At 33.7% G+C, this 25,193-nt stretch overlaps 1 protein-coding gene across 3 annotated transcripts in view; it reads left to right on the forward strand.

The window, feature by feature from the left end:
* Glra3 (glycine receptor alpha 3) overlaps positions 1 to 25,193 on the forward strand; it is a 179,514-nt gene that overhangs the window by 144,357 nt on the left and 9,964 nt on the right. For all 3 annotated transcript variants that reach the window (XM_021169808.2, XM_029480241.1, XM_029480242.1), the window contains 3 exons: positions 2,732 to 2,946; positions 18,112 to 18,255; positions 20,472 to 20,516. In XM_021169808.2, the coding sequence (XP_021025467.1) occupies positions 2,732 to 2,946; positions 18,112 to 18,255; positions 20,472 to 20,516 (404 nt within the window). The remainder of the gene's footprint in view (positions 1 to 2,731; positions 2,947 to 18,111; positions 18,256 to 20,471; positions 20,517 to 25,193) is intronic.

Raw genomic sequence — 25,193 nt, forward strand, 5'->3', positions numbered from 1 at the left:
GGTCCTTCCAGCAAAATCTTGCTAGTGTATGCAATGGTGTCAGCGTTTGGAAGCTGATTATGGGATGGATCCTTGGGTATGGCAGTCTCTAGATGGTCCATCCTTTCGTCACAGCTCCAATCTTTGTTTCTGTAACTCCTTCCATGGATGTTTTGTTCCCAATTCTAAGAAGGGGTACCTATTTCTGACAAATTCTAGGTATTTCTTTACTTATAGATACATCACTTTAGTTTCTGTCCTTATAGTCATATGTTGACCTCTGTATACATCTATCTCTGTAGCCAAATATCCCTCATTCTATAAGGACAACAATGATTTGGGAATAAATTTTAAGTTGATTGTGTCTTCATCTCAAACACTGATTTCTCAATAAAGTGAAATTCACAGATTTTCCAAGGATGTGAATTTTAGACACATTCATCACAGAACAATAGCTGACTCTAGACATCATTTCAGGGAGAATTTTGATAATATAGTGACAGGAGACCCATCTTAGCAGAAAGTACATTTGCATACCTTGATATTACAGCTCACATTTATGAATGATTACTTCAAGCAATTACTTTGGTAGTAATTTTCTAGAATACCTAGTTGTCTAACATTTCTTTAATACAAAAGATGAAAGTATGTCCAAAATTTCAAGGCTGAAAACCTTATAGAAACATATGGTAATGTCTCTATTCACATATGTGATTAATTTGTCTCATATATTAATCTTTGTATTATGTTATTCCCCCAACAATCAAGATTCCGATTTTATTTGTTTGCCAGTGTAGGCTCATATGCCACATAATTCCCTCTGCATATGAAAGAAAAAATAACACACATACACACACACACACACACAGAGAGACACACACACAGATACACAAATCCATATTTGTAAATGCCTGGTGTTGCAAGGAAATAAAATTATTGAAGTTAATATTCTTTCAAATACATATTAATTACATATCTAGGTGTGGAGGGACATGCTTTTAATACCAGCACTTGGTAAGCAAAGGCAAGATGATCCATGAGTTTGGAGTCAAACTGAATTAAATAGCATGTCCTCAGGTCAGTGACAGTTAGATCTACTCAGTAAGAAAAATTACACACACACACACACAAACACACACTAAATTGTACAAATCTAAAAGCTACTTCAGGACTATGTAATACATTTTTTTCATCTAAAATCTTTCTCCTTTTCTGACTTTGTTTGGTATACTCATCTTGATATGTATGCATAAGAGGTTCCCTTCATCACTTGGGTCCAAGTTTAAGTTTTCTCTTTACAATCTCATAAAAAATGTACATGTGCACAACCATACAATTAGTATACATACATACATACATACTTATATGTGCATTTATGTACGGCCATAATATTTGCATCCTGTATGACTTCATTTTCCATCTTAGTTATATTTATAAAATGGCATTAATATATGTAATGAAACCTTGTTATTTTTCTTGAGAATTACATGAATCATGAGAACGTACCCCCCCCAAAAAAAACCTTCTAATTTTTTCATAAGATTACTTAATAGACTTGCATTGATATAATAAAACTAATTAATCTTGCTCTATTTCATTTTCTTTATAATGAAAATTTATATTTCTATATTTAATATTTCTTTAAAATATAAATATTTTAGATATTGTAGGAATCTTTAATCATTTCACTGATGAATTGAGAGTAGGGTTGTGTATGGCTTGTGTATGGTTCTGGTTGCTATATACTATAAAGTGGACTTCACTGTCCCCAGACCTTGCAAGCTACTGTTGAGGTCTTGAAGTTCTGCTCTATCTTCTATTCTCCTCCACAGGCTGTGCACTTGTCTCCAGTCTGCTATCATTTATGAGCTCGTTTTGTTAATAGGAGTCTGCAATGGAGAGTCTCTTTGCCATACACCAGCAGGTTTTCTAGTCATGCTCTTTGATATCTTTCTCCAGTGGTCATATCAGTTAATGATACTTAAAGAGAATATTAGATCTGTGACATCATTCTATTAAAAATAATAGATAATAAAACCAAGGATCAAATTACTTAGAAGACTGTTTCTTTGAAGGATGGATAATAAAGCAGTGGGGATAAATGAATATAATTAGAACCCATGGAGTAGAAATAGCAATGTTGACATAAATATTCATAACCTCTATTTGCAGAAACAGAGGCACAAAGACATATATTTAAACAGTGGATGTAACATATTTGTTTTTCCCTATGTTTTAAAATTATCTTAAACATTATTAAGGCAAAATGATACATATTTAGTTTTATAGTATTATTTATGAAACTGCTCACCTTCATTTGCATTTCTTCTATAATACTTAAAAATACAAATGTTTTTGAAACAAATAGTACCTGAACAAATAATCATTTGGAAGTTCCAGAAACACAAAATATAGGTCGCCTTTACACAATAAACATGTACTGTTCTGTCTACATGAAAACAAGTGTCAAAAACTGAAGAGATCTTTGACAAGTATGAAAACCTATTTGAACATAAAAAGAAGATTACGTATTATTTCAGAAGACTCCCTTCCCTTGGGACATTGTTTCTAGATGCACAGATTTAAAAAATCAAAAAACTAAACTGAATTTGGGTATGTGACATACTGTTCCTTCATTTTAGTATAAAAAAATCTTACAGTAAAATTATTATTACTTCACTGAAGTTCTATTTGATATCATAACAAAATCTGATTTTTATTTAATTGTTGCATCTATTTTATAAACAATTAGGAAAGTTTACATGCATAGAAGTGCGATTCCATCTTGAGCGTCAGATGGGCTATTACTTGATCCAGATGTACATCCCCAGCCTCCTGATTGTTATTCTATCCTGGGTCTCATTCTGGATTAACATGGATGCAGCCCCAGCTAGAGTAGCTTTGGGCATCACCACTGTACTTACTATGACCACACAGAGTTCTGGATCCCGGGCCTCCTTACCAAAGGTAAGTGTCCTGAGGGGACACGCAATGGATGCATACATTAAATGCTGTTGTCAGATTGGTCAAAATTCATTCAGATATTTACTATTAGTTACTGATTTTTTTTAAGCACCAAACATTGCACAATGAAGTGATAGATGACGGAAAATATTCTATAAATCAAAGATGCTTGCTACTTACACAGTGTATAGTTTAGTGGGTTTTTTATTTAAGTATTAGCAGTCATTATAAGAACCATGGGATTTTTGATATCTGTATATTTAAATGCTTAAAAGAGAAACATTATTTAAACTGATCTTTATGGTACTCTTAAGTACTGGTATAATGCATAGATGTGTGCACATATATACACAGAAATAATCTTTCCATACTATTTTCTTAATAGATGCTTAAAACATAAACTAAAATACTAGTAGCTGTATGTGTTTGTAATCAATTACTAAAATTACTTCCAGGAAAATGTTATAGTAATTATTGCCCTTTAAGAGCTATATCATATTTCCATGGTGCTACAGCCTGGTTTCCATTATGCTGTGTCCTGGTCTTCTGGCTTTTGACAGTTGTAGGTCAATAGGCAAGAGTACTTACCTAATTTAATAATTTGGATACATTCTAGCCATCCAGAATTAAACTATTTATACTGAAAAATAAGAGGTTTTGTTTTTCTATTTAAAAAGACAGAAATAGAGATTTATTTTCTTCTTATAAGAATATTTGTAAGAAATATCTATTATCTGAAGAAACCATCTAAAGTTTCCAACAATACCCTAATATTTTTTTAAAATTAACTTCAATATAATAAAGTAATATTGGCTTCTCAAGAATGTTTGATGCTGCACCTGCTACTTGATGTAAATTATAAATGCACATATGGTCCCCTTACTGGTTTCTAAGAATTAATTCTTGTTTAATAAAGTAAAAATGTGTGAGTAAATAAACTTTGGTTAAAAGATAGTTTATCATTGCAAATGTTACAGAGCACAGAAAGAATTTGATGTTCAATAAAGTTCAGTTTTCTCAGTAAAAATTAATTATTCTCTTTTAAAATAATTTCTTCCTTTATTAAAACTAAATTGTACTGTTTCAATACTCCAAATCAATTTGTTTTTATAATCCCCCCTGTAAAAATTTTAAACTTTCTTATTTGTTTGAAGTGATAGTCAGTGCTTATGAGTTTGTAAATGAATGCCCTAAGGGGTCTGGAAATAGTAGAAAGCTCATGGTCAAATCGTAAGGAAATTTACTCATTTCTATCTTATTCCTGATCTATCTGTAAATGAAAATTTGTTTGAGCCATATGTTATCAGTTAGAAAAATGAATGGAATATGCTTTATTTTAAAAATTAATTGGTTTGATGAGGCACAGAAGAGAAATACTTAAGACCCAGAATGGGAGAGTTGAAAGGTGTGAGGAAAAAAAAAAATTAAAAAGTCAGACTAAGATGGCAAAATGTGTATATGTTTAAGCAAAATAGAAAGGTTGGTCTGTGAGAGTTCTCCATCTATAAACAAATAAAAGAGAGACTGTTTAAAAACATTGTTTTCATCAGGATTTCAATGAAAGAAGAAAATTTCAATCATGAGTTCAATTATATTATATACACATGCATTCATATTATATGACTCATTTCTTATAATAGAGACAATGTCCCACAAGAAATTTAATTTTCACCTATAGACAGAATTCAAAAGCAGGTATGACGTAAGACAACACAAACCTGGCATATTATCTTGGACATTTTATAAGTAAATAACAAAAGACTTAAAATATTTAGCCAGACATACTAGAATTTAGAGGAGCCAACTCAGAACATCCATTATAAATAATAGTCATTAACATACTAGAACAGACTATTCAAAAGAACAGAATATCTTGGAAATTAGAATTCTGATGAGAGGAGGGGCTTGTTTATTTGTTTGCCTGTTTGTTTGTTTGAGGCCCAGGGAAGCAGATTTTGAGAGCTCACCTGTGTATTTAGAAACTGTCACCTAAAAGTACAGATTCCTCTCAAAGAGCTCACAAAATGGCACTTTGGAGTGTGACATTTGCCATCAATCTATAACCACTGTTACATTCTAGGAAGTAGAATACAAATTCAGTTCAGAAATTATAACAACACTGGATTATTAAATGCCAGGAAAATAATAAATCATTAATTTACAATAACTGTTTAGTGTTTTACATCAGCTGTATGCTAGTACATCTCCAGTAGAATAAAAGAGTTTTGGAAATTACTAAAGACTCAGAAGAAAAAAATCTTAGAATATATTTAGGTCATTCCCTAAGATTATTTTCTTTTTATAAGAATATTGGTAAGAAATATCTATTATCTGAAGAAAACATCTAAAGTTTCCAACAAAAACCTAATATTTTTTTAAAATGAACTTCAATATAATAAAGTATTATTGGCTTCTCAAGATTCTCTTATATTATCAGTTGTTTTAGCTTGTTCAATGTCGTGCTAAGTCAAGTATATCATATCCCAATGCCAGAAGACACATGTGGTCCATTCTGTCTAATTTCATTTCGACAATACCTACATCAACTGGTCAGAAGAGGTGGCATGTGCAATCTATTGACAGCAAAGCTTCAAGACAGTTCATGTTGATAAGTGTTTCTCCACACCGTGGAATTTATTGTAAATGAGAAGAACAAAAGTAGTAATGATTATGGGGTCAAGTTGTAGACCGTATAACAGTTCTCTGTAATAATTAGAACTTAGTAGGACAAGCTGAAGAAATATTTAAGATGCGTGATCATTATGACGCTATACATGGGTGAGAAAGCAGGGATAAGAACTCTGACGGGTAGCAACAGAGGTAAAGGTAGTAAGTACGTGAAAAGGTGTGTGTTTATAAATGGCACATTGCAGTGTCAAGGAAAGGCAGAAGTCAAGAGTGATATCCAGGTGTGTGCCAGGCAAGTCATTTCCAACACAGGATGAAGGAAATGATGAGTATAGGTTCTTTTTTCACGTTGAGACCTCCACGAGTCTGACACATGGAACTGCCGAAGCCCAAGAGTTCCTGGGCTTATGACCAGGAAATCTAGGCCTCTGATTTCATGAGTGAAAAAGGAACAGGAAAATAGACGAGACATGATTTTTTTCAAGAATGAATAAATGCCCAAAAATAGGAGGGGGAAAAATGAGGGGGGGGGATTCAAAGATTCCATTCTTATTTTCCCCTTGGTCCAACTCGAGCTGTGTACAAAATAGGTCCACTTGCTTAAAGGCAAAACAAAATTACTCAAAGATTTTTATCTCAAATTCAAATCCCAACAGTGTGTCATCAGTTTGTTTGTTTGTTTGTTTAAATATAGGAAAGCAGTCATCCTTAAGAGGAATAGGTTTGAGTCATAAGTGGAAGAAGAGTTGGTACCCATCATTATTTTAATTTACTATCTAGTTCAGATACTACCAACTAAAACCTTCTATGTCCTAAAGTGTAATGATGGGTAGTAGGTACTTTTCTACCACGCATCTGTATCCACCACAGTGCAACCTCAGCAAGAGTAAGACAATATGTAGATTGAAAGTCCACCTAAACTCTAAAAGTAAAATAATGAGACTTTTGGCTCAAGGGTTGTCTCAGTTTTATTTCATTGCACCAATTCTATTTAAATAAATAACACCAAGACCTTAAGAGTCTTGGATAATTTTTTTCTTGCACATGAGATTTTGAATTACCTTTGTCTGGTCTGGACTTGCCTGTGTTTGACTGGTCTTGGGGTTAGACTGTCAAGTGGTTTGGTTGCCTCATCATATAGTAACTATGGTTACCAGCCAAATGTCCCATGCCCTCCACTTGGGAGTATACAGAAACTAGAAAGCAAGCAGGTACACACACACACACACACACACACATAATATGTTTGTTCAGTGTGGGTGGACATATAATCCATTTCTGTTCTGATCCCACAAATTATACCAAGTTCCATGGCCAAATCCAAAATCAATGCTCAAGGAAACTTTGCCAAAGTAAGGAAAGAAATGATTTCAAGCATAATGCTCTCTGCTAAAACATTGTGTCTTTTCTTGCACTACATTGTAGTTCATTCATATATATTTTGGAAAAATTGTTTGAAGGGTGAGAAGGGATGGGGAGAGAGAAAGAGAGAGAGAGAGAGACAGAGAGAGAGAGACAGAGAGACAGAGAGACAGAGAGACAGAGAGAGAGGAAAATTCTGTTTAGATTCTCCCTTACTATCCTGACCACTCCCACTTTCTTATTTACAAAAAGCTGCTAACCATAGAAGGACAGAGAATACTTGAAAGTCTAAATAACTAAGCTTGTCACGGAGGCCCAGAAGCCTCTAGCAGGACAGATCACAAATTCAAGACTAAAGAGTATTTAAGGGGTGAGGGACAGTAGCTTGAGCCCAGGGTTTCAGTTCTTTTTCTCATTGTTCATTCTGATTGTGAAACCCACCAGAAGTGTAGCGAGGAGAGAACAAAGCTTTACCTACGCATTCCCATCCTCAGAATCTAAGGCGGTGTATGTGTGTCCACTGGGTAATACATGCACATTTAAAAATCAAATGCTTTTAAATTGTTTACTCAATATTTTGTTTTAAAAAGCATTTTCATCTTTATGTTGTAGCATGAAACTTCGGTTGGATTATACTTTACTCTTACTTCTCTGTTTACTATCCAGAGTACCACAAAACAATAACAAAACTGAATATAAAGTTTACATTTATCTCCAGTATGGTAGAAGGAAAACAGTGGATCTTGGAAAGTATAAAAATAAGTATAGCTAATATAAACTGAAATTGAATCAATATATGTATATTTGGTGCTTAGATTATATATTGGCATTCAGGGTTGTTTAAACTGAAAGAATAAAGCAAAAAAAAAAGAAGGAGTTATACTTACTGTTTTATTTTAATAACACGGAAACACATACTCTTAATGATCTAAAAAAATACTCTGTGGATTTTAAACAGAGTAAATTATAGATCTGTTGCTGAAGGAGCCCTTGCAGGTGTTATATAGGGAAGCAAACCATGGGAAGAGAAATGAATGCAAACCCAAGAACAGACTGACTTTGTCAACCTGGAGCAGATTTCTCGGAGTTAGCGCCAAGTGTTTCATTCTCAATGTATTTAAGCCCAATACAACTTTGAAAAAAAATGTTTCCCATTGTAATACAATCTCTGGTGCATAAGATGTGTGATTTTATTGAAACTCAACTAAGGGTGCATGTCATTTTTTTTCTAAGAAAATAGATTCTACAGATAGGCTACCTATACTAGCTTAAGGGCTTCAGGCTCTGGCCTGGTCTTAATTATGTAGATAGCACACATGTCATTTTGGCTATGAACCAAGCCACCTTTGGTCCTGGTTATAGGAGCTTGATATGGCCTAGCCCAGCAGATGACACAGTTCACCGGGCTGTTAATAATCTCCAATGCTCAGCTTTCTCATCTGTGCCATTGGAAAGACAATCCCCTGGGCTTAGCATTCCTGGTTTCTCTGGAGACCTATGGACCTAAGGGCATTCATGTTATGTTCCTGACATGTAGCAATAAAATGAGAGGAGCAAACAATGTTCAGGGTTTCTTACTCTTATAACACTGGAACGCTAATCTAGCAGGGATTGCTCCTTACTATTTAAACTCAACATATATAGTTAATTGATATTACTTCAATCAAGTTTGAAAAAAAAATATAACATACATGAGTTCATTGTGGCTTTATTATTATGATATAATCTCCTAAATTGAATTTTCAATTGAATGAGACCAGTATACTAAATTAATTATTTAAGTTTTTTACTTTAATAATATTAATGTTCCATAGATGCTTATTTTGGGAAAAGAGAACAAAGAAAAACACAGAAAATAAAAGCAAGATTTACCCAAAACTTTCTTATTAAATGCATATTATACAATGCATAGTAAGGTAAAAAGTTTTATTACTAATATAAGAATATCTTATGAATATAACATCTACACTTTAGATAGGTCCTATAATAAGATGAATTGGTGGGTGTTTGTGGTTGTCCTTTTATCTTGCTACATTTACTAGGCTTCATAAATTGTAATACACCTAAAAATAAAATTAATAAACATTTTCTCTCTACTTGACATATAGACAGATGTGTCTTATAATGTTTTCAATTTATTTATTTGTATTTTTGAGATTATAAAATACAGCCTTTCCCACTTCCCGTTTCTCCCTGCAAACCTGTCAATCCAACCCTGGTCCCTACTCTCTTTCAAATTCATGGACTTCTTCTATGGATTGCTATTACATGCATATATGCACATACACATATGTATACATTTTTAAGGATAAGAGAGAATTCCCAAGTTTACATTTTCATAACAGCAATATACCATGACTTCGTGGTAAAACTAAATTTAATAGCAAAAACTTCATATGTAATTTTAAGACTATTTTATCTAAAAATCTCTCACACACATACACATGTACATATAACATATACATATACATGTATGAGAGTATCTCAGAAACATATATATGAACTTTATAAATGATAAAAGAAACATGTACAATTAAACCTCTGTTGAAAGAAAGACCTTGCTTCAAAAATCAGTGCTTAAAGAAAGGGCCCTTACAGGCGAAATCTGTCTCCATGATTCTAGTTTGAAGTCATAAATAATGCTCTTAGACACCTGAGTAGAAGGAATTAGAATGAAAGATGATCGTAATAAGCAGGCAGCTGCAGAGTGCAAAATCTCCAGCATGTAAAGATTGGAGCGAGAAGTCGCACGCTTAATTTCACTTCAAATGAATAGGTCAAGAGTTATATTATGCATGCCAGGAAGTCTAATAGCATCCTCCCAAGAAACATCTCTGGTGACATCTAGATGTATTTTACCTTTTCGTGTAAATGTTAAAAAGCATTAGTCACAAGCTATAGATGAAAGGTAAAGCCTGGGCACCTGAATCTAGACTCAGAGGTAACTATGATCTTCGAGATCCTTTGTTCTTTCCCTGTTCGCCCTTTCTTTAGGCATCTGGAAAGATGACCCACCTCGCTAGAAACAATGCAACCAAGGATGGCAGGCTTCTCTTCTGAATTTTATCTCTTAAAGTGAAAATATTTATGTGTGTCATGAATGCTACATAGGAGCATAGTGGATTTACTATAGGTCTATGTATAGTCCGAATGAGTAGGGCAACAGTGAAGCTGTTGAGAGTCACCGTCCAGGGAAATGGGTTAAAACTCCCAGCATGTCAAAGCTCTATATAGTGCTCACTCTCATCCCTGCCTAGCGCTCTTCTTTTGTTATTTCAATATCAACTCCATTTCCTTTAGTGGGTGACTTCAAAGCACCACTTATTCTTTATTTGTTGTAATTACTTTATCCCTGAACTTAGATAACATTCAGATGCATTTCAGAGTGATAGTTCCCTTATAAATATTACAAAATGTAAATGTTTATGCAGGATCTTGCATGCTGATGAATAAGCAAAAGAAGTAAATCCATAGAGATCAGAAATAAAAACCCAAGCAAACAATGCAGCACAGAGATTTCCAGCAAGTTTTGTGAAACACATTTGTCTGTGTGTCTGAGCCACTTGCTTATTCTACAGTCAAACATATCCATCATTGTTCACTTGACATTTCTGAAACTGGGGAAATCTCCCAAGACAGATTGCCATTAGAGAAAGAACAAATTACCTTACCCAAAGGCATACACTGCAATGTTCTGTAATATGTAAGCAAATTTAGATATGAGAAAAATTGACAAAACAATCACTCTTAAATGAACTGTGGAAATTTGCCTTACAGATATTTTCTCATGAGGCTTGTGAGACGTAGGCTGGGTTCTGCTTTAGTTGATGTTTGTTTGTTTGTCTGTTTGTTTGTTGGTTGGTTGGTTGGTTGGTTGGTTGGTTGTTTTAAGACAGGGCTTCCCTATCTGTCCTGTAACTCACTTTGTAGACCAGGCTGACCTCAAACTCAGAGGTCTGTCTGCCTCTGCCCACTGAGTGCTAAGAGTAAAGGCATGCAACACTACCATCATGTAAGTTTCCTCGTCTCAAATTTAAGCTTTTCAATGCACCTACATTTTTATTTGTGGAAATATCTGATAAGCACTATTCTACATAGTGATTATTAAGCCACATCCAACATATGTTATCCATTAGCACGTGGTATATATGAGCTGTAGCATAGGAATTTATTGGTCTCATGGTAATGCGTTTGACTACCTTAGTAGCTTACAGTAAAGGCATGTGTGTTGGCAGGTTTCTTAATCTTAACACATTTCCACACCTACAGTATAGTTCCCACTATGTGTTTGTCAGTCAACAACACCTAAAACACTGCTCTTGAGTGGTCTTATCAAAATCTTGCAAAAGAGTATGGTCTTATGGACTATTTTATAGGGATAGATACAATCTATCACTTGGGATCAGCAAGTGAGTACATGATTTCAGGACTAAATTCACAAATGAGTGATCAACTGGAACAGGGTTGAATGTGCTAGCAAAGTGATCGGGTGTCTTCTAACATTAGAAGTACATTATTCTTTCTCTCCCTCTGTCTCCTTTCCTCTTTCCTTCTTTCTCAGTCTTTCCTGTTCTCTCCTCCTCTTACTCTTCTTTTATATTTTCACTCTCTGATTTCTGAAACTACATGGCTCAAAGTCATTTCATGGGTGGAATAGCTTGTAGCCTTTCTACCTTTATTCTCTTTCTCCTGAAAATTGTGTTCCTTAGATCAAAATGTGTTCTGTGGCAGCACTGCTGTGACCCTGGGGATTTTCATTCCTTACTACTGACTTACTATGGTTACTTGGCAGTGTGGCTATAGAAAACATGGTTACATTGCACACACACGCACATACACACACTCACACACACACACACACACACACGCGCACACACAATCACAAAAACAAACTTACTGCCACCATATGTCATACTGTCTCCTGGAAGGCTGTGTGTTTGGCTCTTCAGTGATGGTTCTCTTAAACTATTTTCTACTGTTCAAAATATGATAACTTCTGAACTAGTGGGGATTCTTGAATTTGTTTTAGAATAAAAAGTCGAAAATACCTCTCTCTGTGTCACTTACTCCCTCTGAGTACCTCTTCCAGGTACCTGAGAAACTTGGCAGTTTTTGTTTTGCTTTCTTCTAAGATGAAGCTGACCCAGAATGGTTCTGGTTACTGAACTTTAACCAAAATGACCCGCGCCCCCTCAAGCCTGTCCCATTAATCACCCAACTGACAACCACAGTGTCCTGCATTTCCTCTACCACTGTGTCACAAGACAGAATTACCATGACAGCACATTACATTTCAAAGAAAGTAGACATGGCACATTTTATTTCAAGCCAGTGAGACTTTGATGCTATTAATTATATAGTTTCATATGGGGAATCTCATCAAGCCAACTTCTGTTATATTATATTTTAAAGTAGGAAACAGAGAAATTTGTACTTAGGCAAGCTCTCCAAAAATGACCTCTTTCCAAGACCAAGGTGAATTGACTCGGTCTATAATATTGAAATTCATCAATAAATAATGATAAAATTTAGTCATATATGTTTTTATCTTATTTGTTATATAAGTTTGCTCAATTTTCTAATTATAACATTAAGCAATATAAGAGAGACACCCAGTATTTTTGAAACATAAACATGTCTACAGAACATATAAATACTTAAAATGATTTTATTAATTCTTTGAGAGTGTTTGTTATACAGTATACGTTGATCCAGTTCACTGCCTCATTCATTGCTTTAACTACTCAAACATCGATCGCCATCTCTCTATGCCATCCAACTTTGTACCAGCCTTTTCTCTATTTTTTTTCCTTTACTTTTGAAATTATACTACTCTAATCCCATAATTTCCCTATGCCCCTTTTCTTCACAGGTCTCCATTCCCATTCCTTTCTCAAAATCCTCCCATATATCCTTTCTTGCTCTCTTTCAAGGTCTTTAACCCTCCACAAAAGACTATAGCCAACTAAAGAATGATGGAAGTAGAAGAAATAGTTTTCATGCCTATTTTTTCCTGACAATTCACTGAGTCCAATTTGGGCTGCCCACATACTCTTGGTTGTGGGACCATTTACTGGATGATGTCAACCTAGGAGTAACCATCAATTTATTGAAAACCAACTCTCTCTTCCCCATAAATTGTCAATTATTCATAGTGCCACAATTTGTGTGGTGGTTCATGAATCATACCCCTCCACACTAAATTGCTGACTGGATTGATTTTACACAAGCAACCACAGTTGTTATAAGTTCTTGGGTGCAGTGGTTCTATCACATCCAGGAAACAGTATAATTCTGGTCCTCAAGCCTTTGGCTCTTAAAATCTCTTGGGCTCCTTTTCTGCATTTGTCCCTCAGTCTTGGGATAGGGGAACTGATAATATAGATGTGTCATTTATAGCTAAATACTCCACTTTTTTGCTGTACATTGACCATAAACTTACTTTCTGAATGAACTTGAATGAACCATAAATTTTTCTTTTTTGTTTTGGTTTGTTTGTTTGTTTTAAACCAGGCTTAGAGGAAGGTGGCTCTGGATAGTTAACATAAGTTATAAAGCTGACAATACTTGCCTAAGATTAATATGAATTCATCAGACAATGATCTTCTAGATCATTGTGGGTAGATCAAAAACCTTGTTATATTTTATATAATCAGGAAGACTTTATTTTGAAGAATAAAAATTTCTCTGATTTTAACAGTTTTGCTTCTCCTGCTCTAAAGACATCGTGTCTTTCTTTACTAAATACATTTACCTTGTCTCCTTTCTCACAGGCAGGTAAAAAGAGAATGGTCTGTGCTTAAGATCAAAGCAAACAAACATCGACGACCTTTGACTTTTAACTTTTAGAAGATGATTAAGGATGACAGTTTATGACAAAATGAATTCCACCTTATAATATTCTTGATAATTTGTAATGATGGCTTAATTAGTCTAAAAGGGAGCTAAATAAAGTACATTAATTGTATTGAAATCTTACCTTTGCAATTTGGTAGCTCTATGATTTTAAACAGGAATATCACTAGGCCTCAATATCATTTTTAAATTGAGGAGCTTTGCCTCAGGTTCTGTAAAAGATAAAGGAAGGTAGTATGAGGAGCTATTCTGTTATGAACTTTAGAAAAAGATTTCCTGAGAAAGTAGTTTATGCTGACATTGGAAGGACAAACAGGATTAACTCAAACTCCAGACAAAGCTAAAGAACAGATAAAAGCTGATAAGACAGGAAGGGGCTTGTTGATTGCTTCAAGTACCCAAAAATTGAAAGGAAAAAAATGGAAGCTAGAACATAGTAAGTAAGCAAATGGCAAATGCCAGTAATCAACACATCCTCAGAGGGGTCCCTACTGAGCATCGTTTCCTTTGCCTAGTTATGTTTCCATTATTCTGTATTTTCTCTTTAGGAGTTCTCTTGTTATCTTAATTCTTCCATAGTTTTTTTTTTTTTTTCTTTTGAATCCGTTACTTAATAGCTGCAACATAGGCTTCATTAATCATCTCTATTTCTGTAACACACACACACAAAAAATAGAATTTGGTTGACCCATTGATATTTAATAAATATTGTATGAAAATAGTAAAAAGAAGAGATGTAAGATAGAGCCTAAAGACAAAGGATTTTACGTCCCCTCTGACAAATTAGACTTTAAATTCCTTATGAGAAAATACTGAGCTTTACTTGAAGGCAGTGCAGTTAGATTAGCCCATAAATATGTTCACTGAGAGACTAGAGACTTGGCTTTGCAGTTCTTGCTGCTCTGTCAGAGGACCCAGATTCATTACTCAGCACCCACATGGCATTGTACAATCATTTACAACTCCGGTTCTGAGGAACCCTAAGCCCTTACTGACCTTTTAATCAGGGAAATGCAAAGCCTGTGGGATTCTTCCTTGAGGGCCATCTAGAGACTGGATGAAGCCAGTCAGCTAGAGACAATGGAAAATAGTAAATGAATATGGTTTGGAACAGGTCAGAGATGGTTCCAAGACAGCACAGGCTGAGGTGGTTTACAGCAGATTGGGTTGGCATAGAAAATGGTAAAAGAGGAACAAACCCAAAGATGTTAAAATAGAATCAGAGAGACTACCATATTACCCTGTATTCAAGTTGAATGGATGAATAGACTTATAGATACAAGGTAAGTAACTAGATAGATGATAGATAGATAGATAGATAGATAGATAGATAGATAGATAGATAGATAGATAGAGATAAGAGAGATTCCTTGCTTTGTCAATTTTTTTAAAAAGTAACTCAAGACAATCATAATAGTATGTGGTATGAGCATAAAACAAACATTTGTTGTGAAGTTCAGTATTCAATATATCTACACTCTGACCTTCATTCCTACAAGCCACCTTTTACTAAAGAATTATTCTGTACAGAATGCAGAGGCAGCCCAATGTTTAAGGGCACAGTCTGCTCTTACAGAGGATGAGAGTTTGATTCCTCTAATACTTCAGACAGCTCACAGTCACATATAACTCCAGTATAGGAGCAGACAATGTCACTGACCACCTCAGATACCTGTACACCCACATTTACAACCACACAGACACACACACAGGGGAGAAACACACACACACACACACACAGAGGTGGAGGGACTGAGGGAGAGAGAGAGACACATAAAAATAATAAAAATAATAAAAATAAGTATTAAAATATAAAAAGAATGATACCTTAGAAAAGGAATGACTTAAAGATGGGAAAAGAAAACGTACACAATAAACTTTAAGCCTCTCATGTCATTAAAAAATGTAAGTAATAAAACAAAGATGGAGACTTGTCAAAAATAAAGGAATATTGTGAGTCTTAAAATGAAGCATAACATTAATGTACTACAATTAAGAAATTCCTCAGAGTATGAGTCTCACTAACATACATAAATAAATAAATAAATAAATAAATAAATAAATAAATAAATACAATAACAAATGTAGATAATAGGGTATTAACACAAAATATAGATATAATGATATTAGATTGGGTCAAAGAAAATCATGAATGTTAAAATCTACCTTGTAGAAATTTAGAATAAATCTTGGAAGGTTGGTGCTAGGGATAAAACCCAGGGTTCTCTGTATACTGAATACATATTCTAAAACTGAACTAAATCAAAATAATTTCAGAACATTATACTCAGGAGGAGATCAGTATCTTTTAAAATGCAGAAAATTAGAAGACCTCGCTATAACCAATTTATCAATACACATTCATCACTTTGAGGTAACACATCACCGTGATAACCCACAATTAATAGTTAGATGTGAAACATTGGCAAGACATTACTAACAAAATAAATAAATAAATAAAAACAAGGAAAGTTTAAAGAAAGCATTCTGTAAAATAGCAAACCTTGACTCATTAAAGCAATTGGTATCACCAAAAACAGGAAATATTGAGCAAATGTTCCAGAATGAATGCTAATGAGATCTGAAGCTAAAGGGCAACAAGTTTATAAATCTTGGGTTGGTAGAAAAATGCATATTTTAAAATTTAAGATGTGATTATTAGGACAATTCATAGAATGTGTTGGGATATTAGGACTAGACAGAGATTGCCTTAAATATCTAATTGCTAATAGTGTTGAGTTATAGCCCTTGGTTTTCAGCCCAGTAGTGAGGAAACACAGACATAATTTGAATCCTATGTATGTATATATGTATGCGGGTATATATACAGATATATGTACATTCTTTTATATGCCATACATATATATGTGTGTGTATACATACATATTTATAGTTGTACATATATATATACATATATATGTACATATATATACATACATATTTATAGTTGTACATATATATATATATATATATGCATATCTTGATAAATGTAGTCAGATTGTCAGCTTAGGAAATAGGGGATTCTATTTACTATATCTTGATGCTTGTAAACTATTAGAAATAGAGAACAAATAAAATTATCTTAGCTGAATTAATTGGTTATAAAATAAAATCATTGCAAAGTAAAATGATATACTGAAAATATAGTAAATACTTATACACACATACATGCACACACACATGGGATATATATACATATATATATATATATATATATATATATATATATATATATATATTTCAGTTTGACTTCAAGTAATACTAATGTTTCAGAATTGGGGTACCTTAGGTTCTTTGATCCATTTCCAGTTGTGTTTATTGGGGGTGATAAATAGGATCTAACTTTATTATTTTACATACTGATATCAAAATTGATAACAAGCACCACTTGTTGGAGATGGTGATTTAACTCCAGCATGTACTTTTAGCTTCTTTGTAAAAATCAGGTGTCCTGAAATCTGAAATACAACTGAAATCTGAAGGAGGGATACCTCCTGCAGTTCTTTGATATTTCTTAGGATTATTTTAGCTCTACTTGTTTTTATCTCTTCCTTTGTTTGTTTGTATATGAAGTTGAAGGTTTTGATGTTGTAAATTGCTGTAGAGAATTGTGTTGGAATTTTCATGGGGATTGTGTTGAATCTGCGGTTTGCCCTTGGTAGGACGGGCATTTTTACAATATTAAACTACTAATCTATGAACATGGGAAACATTTCCATATCTGATGCATTCTATATCTTTTTTTCTTTAATGTGTTAAAGTTTTTATTACACAAGTCATTCACTTGCTTGGTTAGAGTTACCCCCACTATAGTTTTTGAGGTTATTGCAAAAAGTATTCTTCCCTGACTTCTTTCTCATCCTGCTTATCATTATTTAGGAAAGCTGCTATTTTTGCATATTAATTTGGTATCTTGATACTTTACTGAAGCTATCAGCTGTAGGTGTTTTTCTGGTAGAGTTTTTAGAGCCCTTTATTCATAAAACCAAACTGTCTACAAATAAAAATAACTTGACCCCTTTGCTATTTGTGTCCCCTTAATAAAGTTTCAGATATAGAATATTTCATCTTTCTTCTTTTCTTATATTTGAGTTAATGCCTAACTTGAAAATGATAACAAAATATATTCAATTTCTACAACTATGACTAACCTATAAGTTTGTAAAAAATCTTATCTTGGAAATTCTTAGTAAATCCATTTTTCATTTATTTTCTTCTAACTGATCTATACTTTATATTGAGAATCAGAAAATACCAATGTTGTTTTTAAAGGCAGTAGCTAAGAAAGCCAATTTTCTTGCTCTTTGTCCCTCTCCTGATCAGGTGTCATACGTCAAGGCTATTGACATTTGGATGGCGGTGTGCCTCCTTTTTGTGTTCTCAGCACTTCTGGAGTATGCAGCCGTGAATTTCGTCTCAAGACAACACAAAGAGCTGTTGAGGTTTCGGCGAAAGAGAAAGAATAAGGTATGTGATTATTTTATTGGGTTTCAGTGGGATATCAGTTTGCAGTGCAAAATGATTTTTTCTGTTTAATGCAAATGTACAGGAGGGAAATTTGGACACCAGGGACTAAATGAAGTAATAACCTCTCATTTTTGTTCAGTCAAAAAAAATATTAGGATGAGTTCAGGGAGAAATTATGGTACTGTGTTATACTTAAGGAGCATATATGATAACATGATCTGCTTTATCAAGTTCATTAGTGTATTTCCACGAATAACACTGTTTATGCATCAGTTGATAAATATTCCATCTCCTACTTGCCATACTAGAGTATTCCTGATAGTATTACTTAATACAGACATCAAACTTAATTATAAAAATTGTTCCTTTTTTCCAAGCTAATTAGATTCCATATAGTATCATGGAAGTACTCGTATGATGATGAGGTCATGCGAATAAATCTCCTTTTTATGCACATGTTTATATTTTGTTGTTATGAAACTCTGTGGTAAACACAATCAAGTGCTAATGCTGCCTTACTCAGATCTGATCAAAGATGGACCCAGATAAAAGTTCACTTGGAGTCTCATTAGGAGGTGCTAGAAAGTTGTGGAAGTAACATGCTAGCAGAATTTCATAGTGCAGAATGTTTGTTCCTCTCTATTGAATCCTCTTCAGGCATCTTCCTTTATGGACACAGGATTTCAAGTAACGTTCTTTGCTTTATAATAAGAGAGAATTTATCTCAGCAGTAAATCCATGGTTTACTTTTTCCAATGCAAATGTGCTAACTGACAACTTAAAATAATTTGTTCAACACAACACTGTCAGAGTCATATAAAAGTATTGCCATGGTCCTATACACTGAGATATTTAAAGAAAATATAAAAATAAGGCTTATACATTGTGACATTTAACGATTTTTATCTATTACTTATATTTACTAAGTATTTTAAAGCAACAGACTTTGACCTATCAGCTAAAGTCCAGTTAGTATTAAATGAATTCTAAGGCAACTGACTTCCAAAACTTATCACAGACCCAATAAACATCTGCAAGTGGCCACAGGAAAGGAGCATTAGCACTGAGATAATATTATATTGGAATAAGGCAATATCCAATTTTCCATTTGTTAAATTGGCATGAAAAAGCCTAACCATTCATATGTTGAAACATACTGCGATAAGAAGGTACTCTCATATTGCCCGTCACCTTCCCCTGGACTTTGGTCACTTAAGTTTGAGTCCTCCTCTTCCTCTTTTTCTCCCTGGCCCTCCACCACTTTTCCCTTCTGCATCCCATTCCTCCTCCTCTTCCTGTCTGTCTCCTCCCCTTCTCTTCTTTTACAACCTCTTTCCCCTCCTCCCCTCCTCCTCTTTTTCTCCCAAACCTCTCTCTCCTTCCCTGCCTTTCTCCTCACCACATCTGAGGCGATGGACTTTTGTTGCCTTTTCTCTGCTGGTTCTTAGACTGTACTGAAACACTGTTAGAGAACCAAGCCTTAAAGATACACTTGTCTTTTCTTCCTGTTAGTGACTGAGCCAATTTTCCTGAGCATTGTTTTGTTAAAACTGGGCAATACTATTGTCATTATTACTATTTCATTTGACACTTTTATGTTCCCTTTCTTACTTTTTTTTCTTTCTTATCTATTATAGCATGCTTCAACTGCACACTACCTAGACTAGAAGTAAGAACTATCCTGCATATGCTGTCTAATAGAAAAAGGCTGCTAGCTCATACACACTTAACACTAAACTTCACTGAATAATGAAACAGCCCACAGATTTAATATTAAATTTTGACTCCTCATTTCAATATTGTTTTTTGTCTGGGATAACTCTTTACCCAATTTTACCAGTTGTAAGTCTAAGATAAAATATTTGATGTATTTAATGTCTGTTGCTCCTTGACTCATAGCAATGGTGCAAAGATTAATATTTTCAGTGACTGGTATTCCAGGGAAAGTTCGATATAATAATGGTTTATCATTCGCTCATCATGATTTGATATATTCAGAAAGCATATGTGATTAAGGGTTATTAATATTTAACACAGAACAAAGCCACTTATTATGATTCAATACTTTTGGATGGATACTTTGCATCTGTGAACATCAACTAATTGATACATATGTATGTTACAACGGTGTATGTGATTAAAATCAACTGTGTAATTATGCGTGACTTGATTCTCTGGTTTCTCAATCCCTCTTGGTCCACTTTACCTTCCCACAGACAGAAGCTTTTGCACTGGAGAAGTTTTACCGTTTCTCAGACACGGTAAATGACTTTTTAAACTCTAAGTAGAGGAATGTGATCATCTATAAAAAGCAGACAGCATATTCTGCTCTGAGGCAGTGTTTGGTGGGGAAACACAGCCACTTACAGACATAAAGCTAAGCAAACAGCATTTCCCTTCAACTTTTCTAAGAGCTGTACTATTGTCTTTCCTTGCTCAACAGAAGGCTAGGTTATGGTGCATTTATTTTCAATGAGTTATTTAACTACTCAAAGTGATTTTAAGCATATATTCAAAAGAAATGAGATCTGGATGCGGTAAACACATCTTCAATCCTAGCACTAGGAAGGCACAGGCATGCAGATCTCTGTGAGTTTTAACCAGACTAATCTACACAGCAAGTTCCAGTCCAGCCAGAGCTACATGGTGAGACCAGACTCTGTCTCAAAATTAATTAATTAGTTAATTAATTAATCAGTAATACAAAAATAAACACTGAAACAGTAAATAAGTAAAGAAATAAACAGAAAATTTACTTATTACACAACTCTAAGAACTGGACAAACAACCTAGAAATGAGTTCTAAAATGATTTGTCCAGTCTGAGTATTTTAGAATCTAATCACTATGATTATGAATAGGAAATTAACAATTTTGTTTTAGTAAGAATATCTTTTTTAAATTTATAAATATAAATATATAAAGATATAAAGATATATGTCCAAGCATAATATGTAAACTTCTAGGAAGGAAATCTAGAATATTGGTCCACAGGTGATTTTTAAATGTACCAAAGCCAAGATCTTGGTCCGTGAAATTACAATACAAATAGTCTATTTTACTAAACTGAAAGTTTAGGGGTAAATTATATTTTTAAAGTAGCTTCCAAGATGATTTGGCTGGGCATCCCAGTTAAGAATCTAGCAAATGGAATAACATTAAATGAACACTTTTGTCATCTCAACTTTCGCATATACTATCTTTACCTAGTATTATTTTAAAGTACTCTCCTGGCTAGCTTTATGTCAGCTTGACACAAACTTGAGTGATCTGAAAGTAGGTAACCTCAACTGAGAAATGCCTCCATAAGATCCTGCTGTAGGGTATTTTTCTAACTAGTGATTGACAGTGGAGGGCCTAACCCATTTTGAGTGGTGCCATCCCTGGGGTGGGGGTACAGGTTCTATAAAAACAAACAAAACAAAAAACACCAAACAAACAAACAAACAAAAAAACAGGCTGAGCAGTCCATGAGAGCAAGTCAATAAGCAGCAGCTATAGTCGATATCTGCATCAGTTCCTGCTTCCAGGTTCCTGCCCTGCTTGAATTCCAGTCCTGACTTTCTTGAGTGATGAACTAGGATGTGGAAGTGCAAACCAAATAAACTCTTTTCTCCCTGCCTTACTTTGGTCATGATATTTTATCACAGAAATAGAAACCCTAACTAAAACAAGTACTTACAGAGTTCTCCTAGAATTTACAATCACTTCATTAGTTTATCTTGTAGTTTAAATTATATTTTACTTCCTAGTTTCAATATTTCTTGTTTTTATCTGTGAAAAATGTCATAGGATTTATTGACTGTAACTATTCTATTAGAGACTTTTTAATTTCTTGAAATCTGAATAACCTAATATGTTGATTTAAATACAAAATCATATATATATATAATACTATAAGCATATGTAAAATTTAATAACCATCTAAGCTTACCGAATCCTTTATCCTCTTAAATTATATATTCTACTTCGAACTGCTCCAAATAATCTAAGACTTATAATCCACATAATCAAAATAAGACCAGATTAATACAGAGTCTTTATTTTTCTAAGCACCAGATTACATGATTTTCCCTCCATATGCTAATTTGGAAGGATAACCAAAGTAAACAAAATTGCCTCCTTTAGAAAGTTTGGCACAAGAAGAGATCTTACAGTGTGCAGAAGAAATACCTAGAAATGCTTTTATAGTTTAGTTTAGGATTGACTTGAATTTTATATGTAATCTTTGGAATATTGCTTCTTTTCTATTAGAGGCATAAAAGAATACTTTGTCTCAGAGGAATGTGATTGCTCTTATAACCCAATTTCCCCACCTCACACTGTCGTTACCTGCTATGTGCTGACTCCCACTGCGCCATGCCATAGATGCTGTCTCCAGTGCTGAATGTGTGTGGGTGTATGCATGATATGAAAAAAAATGGCTAGGGTTTTAGGGTTTTTTATTCTCGAGTATGGAAAGATCCAAAGACACTGTAGTATTTCCAAACATGGGCTAATCTGTTGAGAGGTTGGAGTGACATGGGACCGCTTCAGTGCATTTCATGTAGCTTCCTACCCATTACAATAATAATGATATAATGCTTTGCTAAGATAAAATTCATGTGCATAATATTCTAGAACTTCAGTCTTCCTATTATCTGCATATGCAAATTAATAGCGAATGAACTAGTATTATACTTAAGAAGTTTGACTAAAGTTTGTGTTGGGCTAGGCCAACAGTTGTCTCTCTAAAAGAGATACAATTGACTGCATTTTGAAATTTTGTTTAATAACTTAAAATTACTTTTATTATAAATCTATATGTTGTCTTACTTTAAAATAGCACAGAAAAACTTTTAAGACTAATGTGTAAGTTATTTTTCTGTCTTGTGTTTTGTCAGTTCTACAGTCTTAAGACAAATACAAATTTTATGTGTAATGTGTTGTTTGAAAAGTAAGTCTCATGACTGACGTTATATGTTACCTACATACATAAAGTCATTTAACATGTTCCATTATAGATCTATTTATTCTAGACTTAACACATTCTTTATATAGTTATAACATATAATTTTATATATACCTTTAAAAACTAGTTTCTCAATCATTCAAATTAAGAGGGATTTTTCCCTAAAAACCCACTTATATGAGGCATTAAATTTTATCTTCTTAAGTAAAACAAAATTATGAAATTTTGATTATTTCTGAAAATAGCTATTTAGAACTTATGTTAAGCAAACTACTCCTTTAAGGTATATGCTGTTTAAATACCTAGTCATGAAAATCATATTCAATAAAGTAATGTAGGGCTAGCAAGATGGTATTGTAGGGAAGAGTACTTGGTATGGAAATGATGACCTGACCTGAGTTCTAGTCTCACAACCAAAATGAGGAAGAGAGAGCTGAATCTCCCAGGTTGTTCTATAACCTCCACCCTTTTACTATCCTATGCCTACACACACACACACACACACGCACAGAGAGAGAGAGAGAGAGACAGAGAGACAGACAGACAGACAGACAGAGACAGATACAGAGAGAGAATTAGTAGGTATATTTAAAATAATTGAAAGTAAAAAAAAAAAACAAAGTGACATAATTCCTTTTTATCTGAAATCAAAACTCATCATAATTGCCTCTATCTCAAAGTTAACTATAATAAGCATGTCGTTTTCCCACATACCATATATTCTAATCTTGTAACTTTTGATAAATAATTAGTATTCATTGTTAGAATTTAGTACATTACACCAGAATTGGGAATATAGTCAAACAAACTGATCTCTTCCTTCCCTTGAACTATCTATATTCTATATTCATAATTCATCTAGGTCCTGAACATCAATCTTTAAAAAATCTTAAAATTCACCACTTTCTTTGACTCCTAATTATTTTGGAACCAATGAACCATACAGCAAGAATGTACTCAGTTCTGAGGCTAAGTCAGATGACGTCTGTAATAAATGCAGAGCTCTCCTTCAACTAGTGTTCAAAGGAATTCATATTGATGTTTGAACGTCAACTGCAGAATACTTTTATTGACTATACTTGTACTTTCTTAAGATTTATTTTTGAAATGACAAAGAAACATGTGCAAGCACACTAAAAAAATACTTGCTTTTAGAATGGTTTTTAAAGTATCTATTGCCTTCTTTCCTCTGATCTCTTATTTCTCTAAATGATAATTTCCCCCAGCAAAGGAACCAATTATTGTAGTTACTAGCAACTTTTTAATCCACACATTTCAAAATCAACTAAATGGAAATCAAACCAATTGCCTTTCTCTGTTAATTACGCATTTGACAATAAATTTGTAAAACTTATTTAAACAATAGATCTTATCTATTCCTTAACTGTATAAAGAGTGTTTGAAAGGCATCTAATAAGAGAAACATCCAGGTGACAATTATATAGGTAATGTTGCTATATCTGACTATACTTCACAATATCTTGCTATAATTGACAATATCAATGCACCCTGGTGTCTTGGGTGCTTGATGCTTTATAGTCATTCAGTGGCAATTTTCCTGCTTTTGGCATTTTCATATTCCAAATTTATATTTTTATCATTTTAAAACCTGCAATGAGATAAAAAGTTCATTCTGGTTGCTCTGAGATCACACGTATGATAATATATTATTGTGACGGCAGAGATGAGGCAATTTTGCTGAATGGCCACATCTAAGCTACGATGTAGAGCCTGTTTCTGCCATTTCGATCTACAATAGACAGTTATTTGAGTTGTCCTTCAATTTAAGGCTCGAAATAAAATGTAAGGCTATTTGATTGTCAGTGTTTGATGCATAATTACTAAAACATTTTTTCTCTGTTCCTAATTTTAAAAGCTTTTTAAAGTCTTATGAAAATAAGTTATAACTAACTTATATAACTTATATAAGTTATATAGTTACTTATAGTAACTAAGTGTCATTTTAAAAATTTTCATTGTCTTACTTT

This window comes from Mus caroli, chromosome 8 (assembly GCF_900094665.2).
Source record: "Mus caroli chromosome 8, CAROLI_EIJ_v1.1, whole genome shotgun sequence".
Taxonomy (NCBI): Eukaryota; Metazoa; Chordata; class Mammalia; order Rodentia; family Muridae; genus Mus; species Mus caroli.